This window comes from Tachysurus fulvidraco, chromosome 1, assembly GCF_022655615.1.
Source record: "Tachysurus fulvidraco isolate hzauxx_2018 chromosome 1, HZAU_PFXX_2.0, whole genome shotgun sequence".
In the NCBI taxonomy this organism is placed as follows: domain Eukaryota; kingdom Metazoa; phylum Chordata; class Actinopteri; order Siluriformes; family Bagridae; genus Tachysurus; species Tachysurus fulvidraco.
The window spans coordinates 26,806,785-26,820,651 of NC_062518.1; the positions used below are offsets into that span (position 1 = coordinate 26,806,785).

A 13,867-nucleotide genomic window follows, 5' to 3' on the forward strand; every position below is an offset into this window, starting at 1 on the left:
TCAGAGAAATAATTATCTAACCTTAGCTCTACCGTACAAATCAGAAACTTCTTCATGTATATGCCTTACAAATTTCGTGCAACTCCATGCAAGCACTCATAAGTTAGTGCTGAATAAATAACGCTCTGTCTCATTAATATTGACTGACAGGTGGCAGCCATATTGTTTGCACACCAACCTACATATACACACCTCACCAATCATTTCAACACAGTTTTTATTCATCAACATTCTATACTGTTATTTTCATGTGTAATATAAGAAAGTAATATTCTTGCCAGTCTAGTTGAAAGAATGAGTTAACAATGTCTTATCACACCGTATCAAAAAGGTAGGTGGTGTTTTTTTTTTTAAACTCATGGCATATCTTTGGTATGTCTCCTTCCCATCATCGAGGATAACAACATATTAAGTTATAAGCCCTGTTATGGATTGTGTTATACTAGACATGTTGACTTTCTAGTTCTTCTTATTTATCTTTGTCTTTTCTTTTTTACACAATTCCTTTCTTTCTTTCTTTCTTTCTTTCTTTCTTTCTTTCTTTCTTTCTTTCTTTCTTTCTTTCTATCTTTCTTTCTTTCTGCAGTCTTTTTATTTTCAATGATTTTGTTTCCTCTCAAGATTCATTTAATGTCATGTGACTTGTATGTGATTTATTTATCACTAATTCATTAAATATTCATTTATTTTGATCAATTAATTATTTTCTCATGTATTATTCACATTGCATTACACGAGTTTAATTGTATTCATGTCATTCATATTGTTTATTAGAACTGACATGTCATTAAATATAACTACTAGTTACAGCTAGTTTTTGTGTGTGGTGTGTGGACATCAGGCCATCACATCCATATTTACCCATTCCAAAAACATGGGCATTAACACACTGTTGTTCTACCATGTGGTTATTGTTGTTATTATAACCTCCACTTTTCTGGAAAGGCTTTCCACTAGATTTTGGAGTTGCCTTTGTGGATTTGTGCTCATTCATTTCCAGAAGCATTAATGAAGTCATGATGTGTGCAACATTACAATTTATCCCAAAGGTTTGGTCTCATCAGTTCCAGTAAAAAGGAAACTATAACTTTACAGCATACAAAAACATACTACACAATTGTGGGCTTCCGACTTTGTGGTAATTTCAGGAAAACCCACATACAGGTGTGTCCACAAAACAATTTTTGTAGTTTTGCAGCTTCTTTGCCACTGTTGGTTCTTTTAACAGGGAAATGGATTTATACTGGACAAAAGCATCTACTAAAGGAAGAAGATGATGATGAGGAGGAAATGTGATGGTCAGGTGTCCACAAACTCCAAATACTATTATTGTCCAGAACTTTGTTGAAATACTTGTTATGCCCTGTTATACACAGTCACAGTACTTTATACGTGTTTGTAATCAAATACTTAATAAAAACAAACGAATCAAGTTTTAATGGAACAAAAGCAGGTGAGGATACAAAACACTATACTAACAAGGAGACGTAAACACATTAGATTGATAAACAAAACAAATACACCCGGAAGTGACGTTTTCTACAGCGTCTGAGCGGGTGGTTCAAGTTTTGAAGTAACATGGCGATATTTGTGTATCTCTCTGCAAAGTGTTAAACGAAGTTAGTTACAGCAGGGTAGGTTTAAAATAATGAAACCTATTCACAATATAAAACCATCTGTTATCGTTGATATCATCATCACGGTATTGAATATATTAGTCATATCGATACCTGTTAATGGAGCTAGCTGCTAAGTGTTAGCAGTAATGGTTGTTAAGCTAAGCTAACGGCATTCGCAGCTAAAGTGGACTGAACTACACGTATAGCAATAAAGATAGCTGGTTGGCTCCAGTAGATTCAGTATGTTCAGCACATAAACAGTATCACGAAGACTGAACTTAGTTCTTAAAATAAGTCCGTATGTATTCTGGTTGTATGAAATAAACGGCTGGTTATGTAGCTGACATTGTAAACAATGCACAGCCCAGCAGTGACATAGCAACGTTTCACCATGTTGCTAATAAACAAATGTTTTGCTACTGCTATGCTAAGCTTAGTCTACTAATCAGCAGTACGGATTCTAATCAGTTTCATTTATATATTAAGTATAAAAGTAGCAGGGCTCGGTAAAGTATTGAGCTGCTTCCAGAGTTTCTGATCATAGTTTGATCGAGCAGTGTTAATCAAAACATTAATTTTAACATTTTCAATCAGAAACTGACGGTTGTTTGTCTGCTCATGCATGTCACCGTTGACTTTTGTTATGTTAAGCAGGTGAGAAACCCATCATGGCCAATGGAGAGCTTAGTTTGATTGATAAGAACATTTCAAGGTAATTTCTTGTTAACGTTTGCACTTTCTCATGTATTCTGATTGTTGCATTGTTTTGTATTGTTGTACAAATCTAATTTCCAACATCCCTTGCTTCTAAATGTATTTTTAATGTTTGTTAAATATGTTTTTGCATTACGAAGTAAATGTGCTGCACATTTGTGTTTTGCTGTATAGTTTATTAGAGGTTCCATTGAGGCTCACTATCACATCTTTAAATCTTCACTGTAATCGACTGTCAAAGATCGAAGGGTTGGCAACAGCATGGCGTTTACGACATTTGGACCTTTCCTCAAATCACATTGCTCGTATCGAGGGCCTTGGTGTCCTTTCCTCATTGCGTACCTTAAACCTGTCATGTAACAGTATCACAACGGTGGAAGGTAAAGTGCATCGAGTGTTAATGAGTCGGTTCCCGTATGTCTTTTGTATGTCAAAAAATTGGAGATTTATATTTAATTTCATGTTTCATGACCAGATTTATTTTGCTTAGGTCTTAACGGACTTGTAAACCTTACAAGGCTCAACTTGGCTTATAATCAAATAAACGACCTCACTGGTAATTGCAACGTTTCATTATATTTTAAGATGTTTAACGTTTGATGTAGTATTGTTATGTGAAACTGTGTGAACCATCAGATGTTTTAAAATCAATACTGTGTACCTTTAGGTCTCTTACATCTGCATGGAACTGAATTCAAATTAAAACACCTTCAGCTTCATAGTAATCGACTGGATAACATGAATCATCTGCTGCAATGTATGGTGGGACTGCACAATCTGAGAGATGTCACTCTCAGAATGGATGGTGCTGATAATCCTGTCTGTCGTCTACCAGGTTTGCATATAAACTCTTCCCCTACTTCTAGTTTAAAGGTAGGTCTCAGATCTATATATTTAGCAATCCTCTCTAGAATAATTGAAGACATTTACATTACATTGTTGCCTTTTATCCAGAGCGACTTGCAGTGGCAGCTTGGTGGACCTGGGATTTGAGCTCACAATTATCCGAGTGGTAGTCCAACACCTTTAAAAATAGGCTACCCACATCAACCACATAAATGTAGTGCAATACTTAAACATAATGTAATTGAAGGCTTGCACAGCATTTTCTGCATTTCAGCCTTTGGACAGTGTTGGTCTTTAGTGTAGTGAGATGCGAAAAAGAATCACTCAAATTTCCTTCCATTTAGGCAGTTTTCCAATCGACTACTGTGTTGGATATTGATACATGTTGGATCAGCTGCATCATCTGCGATTGCACATATAAAGCATGAACAGTGAAGAGAAGCTTTTGTCCTTTAACAAGAAATATTTTTACAAATGATAGCTCAGTGGTTAAAATGTTGGATCAGAAGGATGTGAGTTCATATCCCAGCACTGCCAAGCAGCTGCTGCTGGGGACCTTCAGGAACTGATCTGTTGTATAAAATGGAATAAATGTAACTAGCTCTGGATATGTTTTAAATGTAAAAATGAATTAGTGGCTCATCAATTAAAACTCAATAACAACAATCGTGGCCTAATGTTTAAAGTTTTTGACTCTTAACCCTAAGGTTGTGGGTTTGAGTCTTGGGCCGTCCACGACTGAGGTGCTCTTGAGCAAGGCACCGCACTCCCCCAACTGCTCCCCGGGCGCCGCAGCATAAATGGCTGCCCACTGCTCTGGGTGTGTGTTCACGGTGTGTGTGTGCACTTTGGATGGGCTAAATGCAGAGAACGAATTCTGAATATGGGTCACCGTACTTAGCCGTATGTCACGACACTTTAAAAAGCTCGATACTTCCTTCCTTCCTCTCTTCATTCCTTCCTTCCTTTCTTCCGAATCCTCATTACATCACATTGTTAATATATTTATTTTATACATTTATGGGCACAGCTACATGTAAGATAATAATACTCAACAAGATTTGGTCCTATTTTCGAAAAACATATACACCACCTTATTTTCACACCACCTTTGATAGCCCTGACCTGGTTATTCTGTTTGTGTTAAAGATGTATATGCACTTAAAATAAATAATCTTAGAAGTAGCATCTTACATGCTCTTTTGTGAATCCTTTTCACATATGTTAGAACTTTTGCTAAGTGCTCATACACATGTCCTGTGTTCTGCATGATATTTTACATACAGGCTACAGGGATATGGTGCTGCAGCCTTTGCAACAAATCTCCACGCTAGATGGAGAAGATAGATTGGGAAATCCCACTTCACCGAAGGATGACAGCCCGTTGGACATCCCAGGACTGGAGGATTTTGTGGAGTTTCTGATTTCAACAGACACTAGTGTGAATGTCGAGCCGGTGAAGGTTTTCTTCCTTTTAAGTAAATAGCCAAGGATGTTCTTTAATGTTTAGGTTTGCGGTGTGATTATGGAATGGTTCAGTACCGTGTTTATGAAATCTGAACAATATCGCAAAGAAGGATTACTCTTATGATTTAGAGAGAAAATTATATTCTAGATTATTTCAATGATCCATTTTAATATATTCAACTAGTTTCTTTAATAAATATCTAACCACCTGAAAAATGATGCTATTGGTTTCTATTACATAAGATCATAAGACTTTCATCATTACTCTTTAATACTGTTACACATGGTTGGTTACCGCATGCACTTGCAGCGAGAATAGCTAACTGGTTTTCTTCTTCCCAAAGGTCCTATCAGATGCTTCTTTCCCCACTCCGAGGATCGACGATGTTCTGACACAGTTTCGGCATCGCAATAGAGTTTTAACCGTGCCTGCTGAAACACAAGTTCAGGAGCGCTCAGGGAACCAGATAAATGAGCTCCGGATTAAAAAGTTGGAGCAGCAGGTGTCCCAACTTTTCCAGAAGGTAAAACAGGACCCTGTATAAGTGTTCTTTTCATTTTTGGGAGCTTTTTATTTTTGTACTGAGAGGTTCTGCTTGTCACAGTCTCCAGGTGCTGACGGCTGTAACGCGAGCTCTGCATTGATGTCTGTGGTACAGAAGGCAAAAAGGGACACGGATCTCACATCAGAGAGTGAGTATGACAGCACAAACGAGAAACTGCAGCATTCCAGTGTCCGCCGGACCAAAATCCCAACAGCGAGGAAGCTGGGAAAAGGCAAACAGTCTGACAGGTAACCATTTATAGTGGAACTTGAATTCTAGATCTTGATTCCAATGTTAAGGTTATTTCTGAAATTCTGTAAAGCACATGATGACAATGCCTTCACAAAAAGTGGATGTTATTATAATCGCAAAGGGGAACTAAAACTGCAATAAGATGCTTAAAAAACACACGACTATGATGGCCAGGTGTTGACATAATTTTGACTAAATGGATTACTGTAAATTATACAGTGACTTCTGGGACTAAGAATACTACTGAGAACAAAATACTTATGTTTCAATTAAAAAATAATTAAATAAAGACTAAAAAATGAATTTCAAATAAATCTAACGATTGAAAAAAACGTTCAATTTTTAGAAAAAAAATATAATAGTTTGCTTTTTGTTACTAATGTATGTGAGCCATGCTACGAAGGCATTTTTAATTTATAGGAGATTAATACAGTTTTTTTGTTAATTTACAGTTGTGATTCATAATGTTATAATTTTACTTTGGTTTGGTGGGCATTTTCATGGATATTGTTCCCATAGGATGCTGGATACATCATTGTGTGCTTCTATGCAAATTTCATGCAGCAGCAATTGCAGTGTAACAGACGGTTGCTCGAATCGCAAATCATGTAATGATCACAAAATATCAGAGTGATATAAACCGTGTAATGCACCAGTGCTGTCAGAATCAATATCACACTATTATAATATAGCAATAATGCCACCATCGGAACATCACTTATCCAATGAAATTAGTGAAATGGAACTAACTTTATGTAAAACAAACCTTTATGTTTTATGCTGTATTGGACACACAAGACTAGGAGCTTTTGTCTTGTTTGTGAAAGCATCTTTATCGCAATATTTGTTTTTTGTGGCCGTTACTGTGAATGTCTGAAATGATGCCTGTTTTCACCGCAGTGAAGCAAACACACAAAAGCCCAGGAGTTTAAAGTACACTGCTGGCTCTGGGCAGAGGGCAACAGTACAACCTGTGGGTGTAACAGAAAGAACAAAGAAAGGCCCCAGAGCTCGCCAGGTGACTCCAGATAAAAACTTTAAAGACACACAACAGGAGACTTACAGGGTATGTAGACTAGTGTGGGCATTTCATTGTACTTTGAGTATTCCCAAATTGTTCAAAATCTAAACAGAATAAATGATCTGCACACATAGGTGATAGTGGAAGAGCGGGATCAGGAGCGGGAACGGCGCTGGAAGGCAGAACAGGCTGCGAAGAAGCTTACAGAGCAGGTGAAGGGGCTGCAAACACGGGCCACAGAAGAGAAAGAACTCCAGAGCCTGGCCTTGCACACAACTGATAGGTGAGAGTGTGTAATTAAAGGACTGTTAATAAAAGCAGTAAATGAGATCCTTTTACTTTTTACTAAAACCAAAACGATTCCAGGATGTTTTCTCACATGCTTGCTTTTATAAAACATAATTTAATACTTATATTTGGGACCTGCTCTTCTCAAAACATACTCTTCTGCTTTCTTTCTGCTCTTCTGTAAACATTCCATTAACATAAAGAGGATATATTTGATCCATCAAGTGTTATTTACCATCATATCCACTGCCTCGATTGCACTCAGGCTGAAGGAGTTGTTGCTAAAGGAACGTTCAGAGCGGTCAGCACATCAGTCTCGAGCGGAGGAGCTGGAGGAACGATATACAAACGCAGCACAACAACTAGAGCAACTGCGCAGCCATGAGGCACAATACAAGGAGGCACTTCACAGTTTGCAGGAGAGTGTCTCCCAACAAGAGGCCCTCAGGGCCACTCAGCAGGTTGAGGAGGTAAAACTGTTTCTAATGTTATCCAAAGTAGTTCTATCTAAATGGGGTTCATAGAAAAAAAGGTTGATTCACATCCCATTGTTGATACTTTGCCTTAAACCCAAAGATTTGGTTTCATCAGCTTTTACTATATTTCCTCTCTATTAGCATACACACATGTCAACATTAGGCAAAGTGAGCTTTGGAGTTTTTATTAACTCCATTTTTCTGATTTTAGATGAAGAGAAAGCAAGAGCTGGAGAACAGATGCGCTGTTCTGAAGAGAGAGGTGGAAATACTTAGAGCATCTGTGCGGCAGCATAAAGATAAGCTACAGCAACTGCAAGAGCTCCTGACCTCGAGAGAGGAAGCACACAGGTATGTATTTTATCATCTTCTTTCCAAAATTGCTACTGATCTAAAAAAAAAAAAACATGAGTAAATCATGAGTAAAACAGAGCCTGTTGTTTGGCACGAGGGTTTTTTGTATTGTTTGTACCATTTTAAATGTTATGAATGTGTATGAATGTGTTTCCTTACTTATTTAACTAGTTTTCTATTTCCGTATAGCTGAGCCAGTTTAGTAAATCTGTATTGTCTTCATCAACATATGGAGACATTTGACTTGACTTATTCGTATGGCTCAGGAAGGAGCTGGCTTCACGGCTAATTCCAGGTAGTGCTGAATTTCGCGAAGCTGTGTCGAAGGAAGTGGAGGCTGTGGAGCAGAGACACTCTCAGAGACACCGTGAGGTGGAGCAGAAACTGGTTGATGCACAGCACCAGTATGCCACCCTGGAGGATGAGTTCCGCATGGCTCTAACCATCGAAGCCAATCGCTTTTCGGAGGTAGGGTCTAAGGCAAGCTCTGAGTTCAATTTATTATTCCTATGAGGTTGTGGATTCATTTAGTGATTTCATTGTACTCATGGCAATGCTAATGCAGACCTGCCAACCTTTACGCATTTTGTGTAGCAGATACGCATTTAGACATCAAAGTATGCTGTTACGATTTGTCACTTCAAAATACGCATTGTAAAAAAACATTGATGCCTTTGAGTTCAACTGTCTGCGCACCAGTCAATGCGCCTATGGGTGTAACCGCATTGGGCAGCAACCTGGGAAAATAATAATTCGACCAATCATAGCGCAAGTTTAAAACTCATCGCTACAAGCGGAGAGCCGTCAAAACGAATGTGGTTTTCATCTCTCTCTGTCCGTCTTCTTCTTCTTACAGTGACTGTTTTTTACAAGTGAGGACTTAACGTTTTAAAGGTAAATGGCCAGAATTGTGAATTTCATCCATTTTAATAAGCCTGCCGAACCACAGGCGTCGTTAGACTCCTTTACTGGGGCATGTGCCAGGTGTCCGGTGTTGTGCCTCAAGTTTTACACACAGATCAAGTTTTATTTTATTTGCCAGTATTTATATAGGAAACGTAAGTCATGTCTGTAAACGCATTGCCGTCGTACTTTAACGGAAAAGACAAACTGGCGCAAGCACGCAGAAACCAATATCCGCGAGCGTCTGTGTCCCTTTTATAGCACGTAGTCATGCTATAACATGACGAAACTAATGTAATTTTTTAAATATCAATCGTATTCTGACTCGATTGTTACTGGCTCCTGTAGATCACATCTGATGGACATCAGATTTTTTGTGATTTTTTTCAGGGAAATAGAAGCAGAAAAGTAGAAATGATGAGGGAGGTATTATTATATGATCAGCCAGTCAAACCCATAGTGAATTCTAGAGTCTTGCATTATTGCTGAGAAAATTAACACATGTATGTGTTGTCAGATATGAAGTTACTGTTTAGTTCATTAGATCTAATTTATGGCAATACATAAAGAGTTGTTAAAATAGTATGCAGATATTATAATCAAACGATCATGCACATAACGTTATACTCTTTATTTCAGTAGCAGCCAAGTATTGTTATTGTACATTTTGTACATCAGTACTGTAAAATGCAAATCTTCATACATGCCATTTGTGCCTTAAAACATATTAGTAATGTACAAAGTGTTTTCATGCAAATGCGCATGGAAACCTATTATGAAAAACATGAGAATGATAATGTGTGTGTTGTGTGTGCCTTGCAGTTAGTAATACACATGATGTCAGATGAGGATACTGACAGAGAGGGAGAGGGAAGCAAATCTAAAAAGAAGCGAGTATATGCCCCTCAGAAGTTCTTGACCGGTGTTGTGCCTCAAGTTTAAGTTTTATGCACAGATCAAGTTTTACTTTATTTGCCAGTATTTATATAGGAAAGTATAGTAAAAAGTTGTGATGTGTGAGCTTGTGAACACAAACCAGCAAATGTGCCTGACCTCGCGCTGCGTCGCTGCAGTAAGTTGCTACTCAAAAATTTTTCCAAGGTTGGCAGGTCTGCTAGTGGATGATTTTTGCACTTACTCTATTGTTTAATTCTAAATGAGCATTTTTGTGCAGTATAACAAAGATGCACTGATTTTTGAAGCTCTATGAATAACAGTATCAGTCAAATTAATTTCTTTTTCTCATCTTTTACAACCGAAGTGGCAATTAAGCCGGAATCCAACGTAAACATGCTGTCTGTCATTCCTGGGATTTAAACTGGATCCATTGCTATCTTTGTACTGATTATAAATTGCCATTAATTCACTTGCAGTTTGGTTAACTACAATACCTGCCAAAATATTAATAAACCAAGGCATGCCATGATCTGTATTCCTGAGTGATTGAGTGTTTTTGTGATCTTTTGCACGCGATCAGGTGAAAGAGGGCTTTGAGCAGGTTTCTGCTGAGCTTGCCGAGGTGAAGATAGCTTTGACCTCATCTCAGCAGAGAGGGAAGCAGTCAGGGTCTCTAGTGCAGGAGCTCACAAATATGGTGAAGGAGCAGAAAACTCGCATAGCTGAGCTGATCAAAGCCAAACGTGATGCTGTAACAGATTTAAAGGTAAGGACCTATGTACTTTTTTTTTATCAGTTTCTAACACAACAAGGGGGCTATAATAGATTATAATACTGTCAAGCACAATATATTTCTAAAGCCTTTGGCTACCATCAGTCCTTTTATTAGTTTACAAAAATGGAAGAACATCAGCCCTGAGCACAGTTACACAATTGAAATGCTTTAGTGTGATCTGGAGTAGATTTCTCAAATAAGTTCAAGATAATGAAACCAAAATGATCAAAGCAAAACTTTGGACAAATGTTCCTACAATTTGCTGGAGTTCCTCTTTAACAGACCCCTCATGGGTTCAATAGATAGAGAAAGAGTTAGAAAATAAAATAGAACAAGATTAGAGAAAAAAGGTTGTTGTGTGCTTTAGGCAAGATTGCGGACTCTGGAGGCAGGAGCAGAGGAGGACAGGCGTATAAACATTCAACTGGAACTTCTGAAGAAGGACAAATCCAAGCTGCTCTCACAGCTCTCTGCTCAGGAAAGTGTGATAGAAGGACTCAGAGCGGAGAGAAGACTCTGGGGACAGGAGCTTGCCCAGCAAGGTACCCGGACACGTGTACCACAGATCTTAGAATTGTTTTTAATGTAGTTTACTTTCTATAATACTTTTAATATATTATATACTATATAGTGTAGTGATTTGTCAGATGCTATTACCAAAAGCAATTTGCAAGAAATGCATAATACTATACTAAGCCTAATAGTGGCCCTTACAGTATTTGTGTGCTATTGTTCTTGTGTTTCTGTGCTAGTGTTTTTTTGTTGTTGTTTGTTTCATCTTAATTCTTTTAGGAAATTAATAAGTTTATAATTGCACTGAGGAATGATTTGACATCAGCTATTGATGACTTTTTGCTTTAGGAGCATCTCTTGCCCAAGACCGAGGTCGCTTGGAAGCCAAAATTGAGGTCCTGACAACTGAGCTGGAGACCCAGAAGAAGCAGAATCAGAGAGACAACGACTCACTAAAGATCAAAACAAAGATAGTGGATGATCAAACAGAGACAATACGAAAGCTAAAAGAGGTAAATAACTTACTGTTATTTACTATTCTGTAAATAGAATACTTACTTACTGTTATGACTTGTCTTCAGTGTGCCCTGTCTTCAGAAACTGCATCAGTTTCTTTCCATCTTAGGCAGTGCAGGAAAGGGATGAGCAGCTACGTGCTTTGCGTGAGGAGAATCTGCAGGTACAGAGAAGGTTCCAGAAGGAGCTGGAGGATGAGACGGCTTCAGCAGCAAAGCTCCGAGATGCCGTGGACAAACTCAGTCTCAGAAAAGATGAGCTCAAGCAACAGCTCCTTGACAAGGAGGCTGAGATGGATGAGCTTAAAGATGCATACAGGTACTCACATGGTGTAACTTCATATTACATGTGTGTTCTAGAGATAACTGACACCACAGGTAGCTTTTTTAAATAACTGTTCACAGCTTAACTGCCTACTAATTTTAGCATGCAACTCCAGTTGACCTGTAAAGTCTTCAATCATGCTTTACAATAATGTTTGCCATTTAACAATTCAACTCTGTTTAATTTATTTTGTCAGATGAAGTCATGGAAAAAATGTGTGCTTTCACAGATCACAGAATTTGCTGTGCTGTTTGCTACCCTTGAATTGCTATTATCCTTTTTTATTTTGCTTTGTGTTGGTACCAAAAATTACTTTCTAGATGTCATGTGGGCATAATATGTTATCATGAATAACTAATAATGTTATTTTTCATCCTTTGCTTGCTTCACCTATCATTTTCAATGGCCATATTATAAAAATAGCACTAACAACACAACGGCTTTCTTCAAACCATGTTAGTGCCTCGAGTCGGAAATGGCAGGATAAAGCAGACTTGCTGACCAAACTGGAGCAGCAGGTGAAGCGTATGAAGGAGGGTTTCGATGCTAAAGAGAAAGCACTACTGGAAGAAAAGGATAAAGCTGTCCAAGCACACAAGTAAGAGCAAAGATATAAGCAACATTTACACAGTAAACTCACTTTCACTCGTGGTACTGTACTGACATCTTATCATTTGTTTCTATCCAGGGCAGCGGTGGAGAAACTTCACTGTGTCGATGATGCTTTCCGTAGACAGCTGGAGTCCCTGCAGGCTTCTCATCAGGCTGAGCTGATCCGATTGGCTTTTGACAAGCAGAAACAAATAGAACAGGCCAATCAGAGGGTATTACAAACAAGAACTCATACTTGTTTATTGACTAGAGAATGATCATGTTAGGTAGAACTCAGGATTTATTTATGGCACTTTAAAATAAGTAGTGTTTAGTTTATCTGAATCAAACACTGGTTTGTTATTCCTCTTAGTGCAGGTTGTGTAGGCAGGTGAGAAAAATAAGTTCAGTACCAAATAAACTCTACTGCAGTTTGTTTGCAGTGGTTAAGCAAAAAGGTTAAAAAATTAACCTAGTAACTTATATGATTTTAAAATCATTGTTAGTGTGTGAATAATGTGCACATTGTGACCTGTGATCACACTGTGATCCAGGGTGTATTTCCACTTCAAGTTAAGTGTTTCCAGGATACCGTGGAAATACAGCAAAGTACGCTGACCAGGATAAATCTGCTACAGATGATGGATGAACGTATCAAGTGTCTGCACCATGTTTTCTTCGCCTCTGTGATTTATTTGATTTCAGCACGTAATTGGCTAGAGCTATATTTAGGTTCGTGACAAAAGAATGAAATAATGAAAATATGAGTAGGTTTAATATCTATCATATCTATTTGCTGCTCATTACATGTATTTTTTTTAATTTTTATTATTTATTCATCTGCTTTTTTAGTACGCAGTGTTAAACCGAATAGCAGACAAACCAAAAGTATCAATAATGCACTGACTCAGGTTAATAGATGTAAAAGTGCTCTAGCCACAAGTGGATAAGTCAGAGTAGACTTTCACACCACACTGTGATAATGATGAACGATGAGTCCAAACTGTTTTTTGTGACCTGTATGATCTTTTACTGTGCAATAAGAACAAATGGAACAGTTTTGTCCTATATTGCAAATTCAGTTTCAATTCATTTTATAGTGAGCTTGTAAGTTCTCTTACAATGAATTTGCATATTATTATGGTACACTCGAAACAGTGAATAGCTGATAATCCGATCAGCTACTAGCTGAGCATTTCCCAGCCTGATGGTTAAACGTAGTATGAACTTTTAATGTGTTTTTACACAGGTGTACCAGGTGGAGGAAGAAATGAGGCAGCTGCTGGAAGAAACGGAGCAAAACAAACTGGCAACGGAGGAGAAAATGAGGCGCCTCACCAGTGTGCTCAAAGACTTCTAACCACATCGCTCTGTTTTTAAATCATTATAAAACGTACACAAGTCCCCCCTTGTCTGTAGGATGTTTTTGAAAAAGGCTACTGAACTGTTTTGTTGCTTGACATTGGGGTGATATTCACAAAGGAACCCCTTTTGTACTTTTATTTATTTATTTATATTTTGCTGTATGTTTATAGATTTGTCATTAGGGTCATTATTATTTTTATATATTATTTTTATGCTATATCCATGATTCCATGAAAATGAATCATATTAAATGTACAAAAGACATACACTTGAGTGAGGTCGCCACCAAGTGACAAGGAAAATGTAGTTCAGTACATATTTTTTTTACACTGTTTGCACATCAGTTTTTCAAATTGTTTTGAAAACTTCAGCCTAATTTGTAGCAATAGTGTTTTTACTGA

At 37.8% G+C, this 13,867-nt stretch overlaps 1 protein-coding gene across 5 annotated transcripts; it reads left to right on the forward strand.

The window, feature by feature from the left end:
* Nucleotides 1–1,509: 1,509 nt before the first annotated feature.
* Nucleotides 1,510–13,505, forward strand: lrrcc1 (leucine rich repeat and coiled-coil centrosomal protein 1). 5 transcript variants are annotated; one of them, XM_027169442.2, is made up of 20 exons: nucleotides 1,513–1,634; nucleotides 2,274–2,331; nucleotides 2,508–2,713; nucleotides 2,824–2,889; nucleotides 3,001–3,168; nucleotides 4,466–4,641; nucleotides 4,991–5,170; nucleotides 5,252–5,439; nucleotides 6,344–6,509; nucleotides 6,599–6,747; nucleotides 7,018–7,222; nucleotides 7,440–7,579; nucleotides 7,849–8,050; nucleotides 9,963–10,148; nucleotides 10,525–10,699; nucleotides 11,019–11,182; nucleotides 11,296–11,504; nucleotides 11,971–12,108; nucleotides 12,199–12,334; nucleotides 13,351–13,505. In XM_027169442.2, exons 2-20 carry the CDS (start codon nucleotides 2,288–2,290, stop codon nucleotides 13,459–13,461), a joined length of 3,009 nt encoding a protein of 1,002 aa, XP_027025243.2. In that variant the 5' UTR covers nucleotides 1,513–1,634; nucleotides 2,274–2,287; the 3' UTR covers nucleotides 13,462–13,505. The 5 variants fall into 5 exon arrangements, 4 of the variants coding, with proteins under 4 accessions (XP_027025243.2, XP_047674679.1, XP_027025244.2 ...); XM_047818723.1 differs by having other exon boundaries at nucleotides 4,466–4,620; XM_027169443.2 differs by having other exon boundaries at nucleotides 1,514–1,634; nucleotides 4,466–4,635.
* The last annotated feature ends 362 nt before the right edge of the window (nucleotides 13,506–13,867 follow it).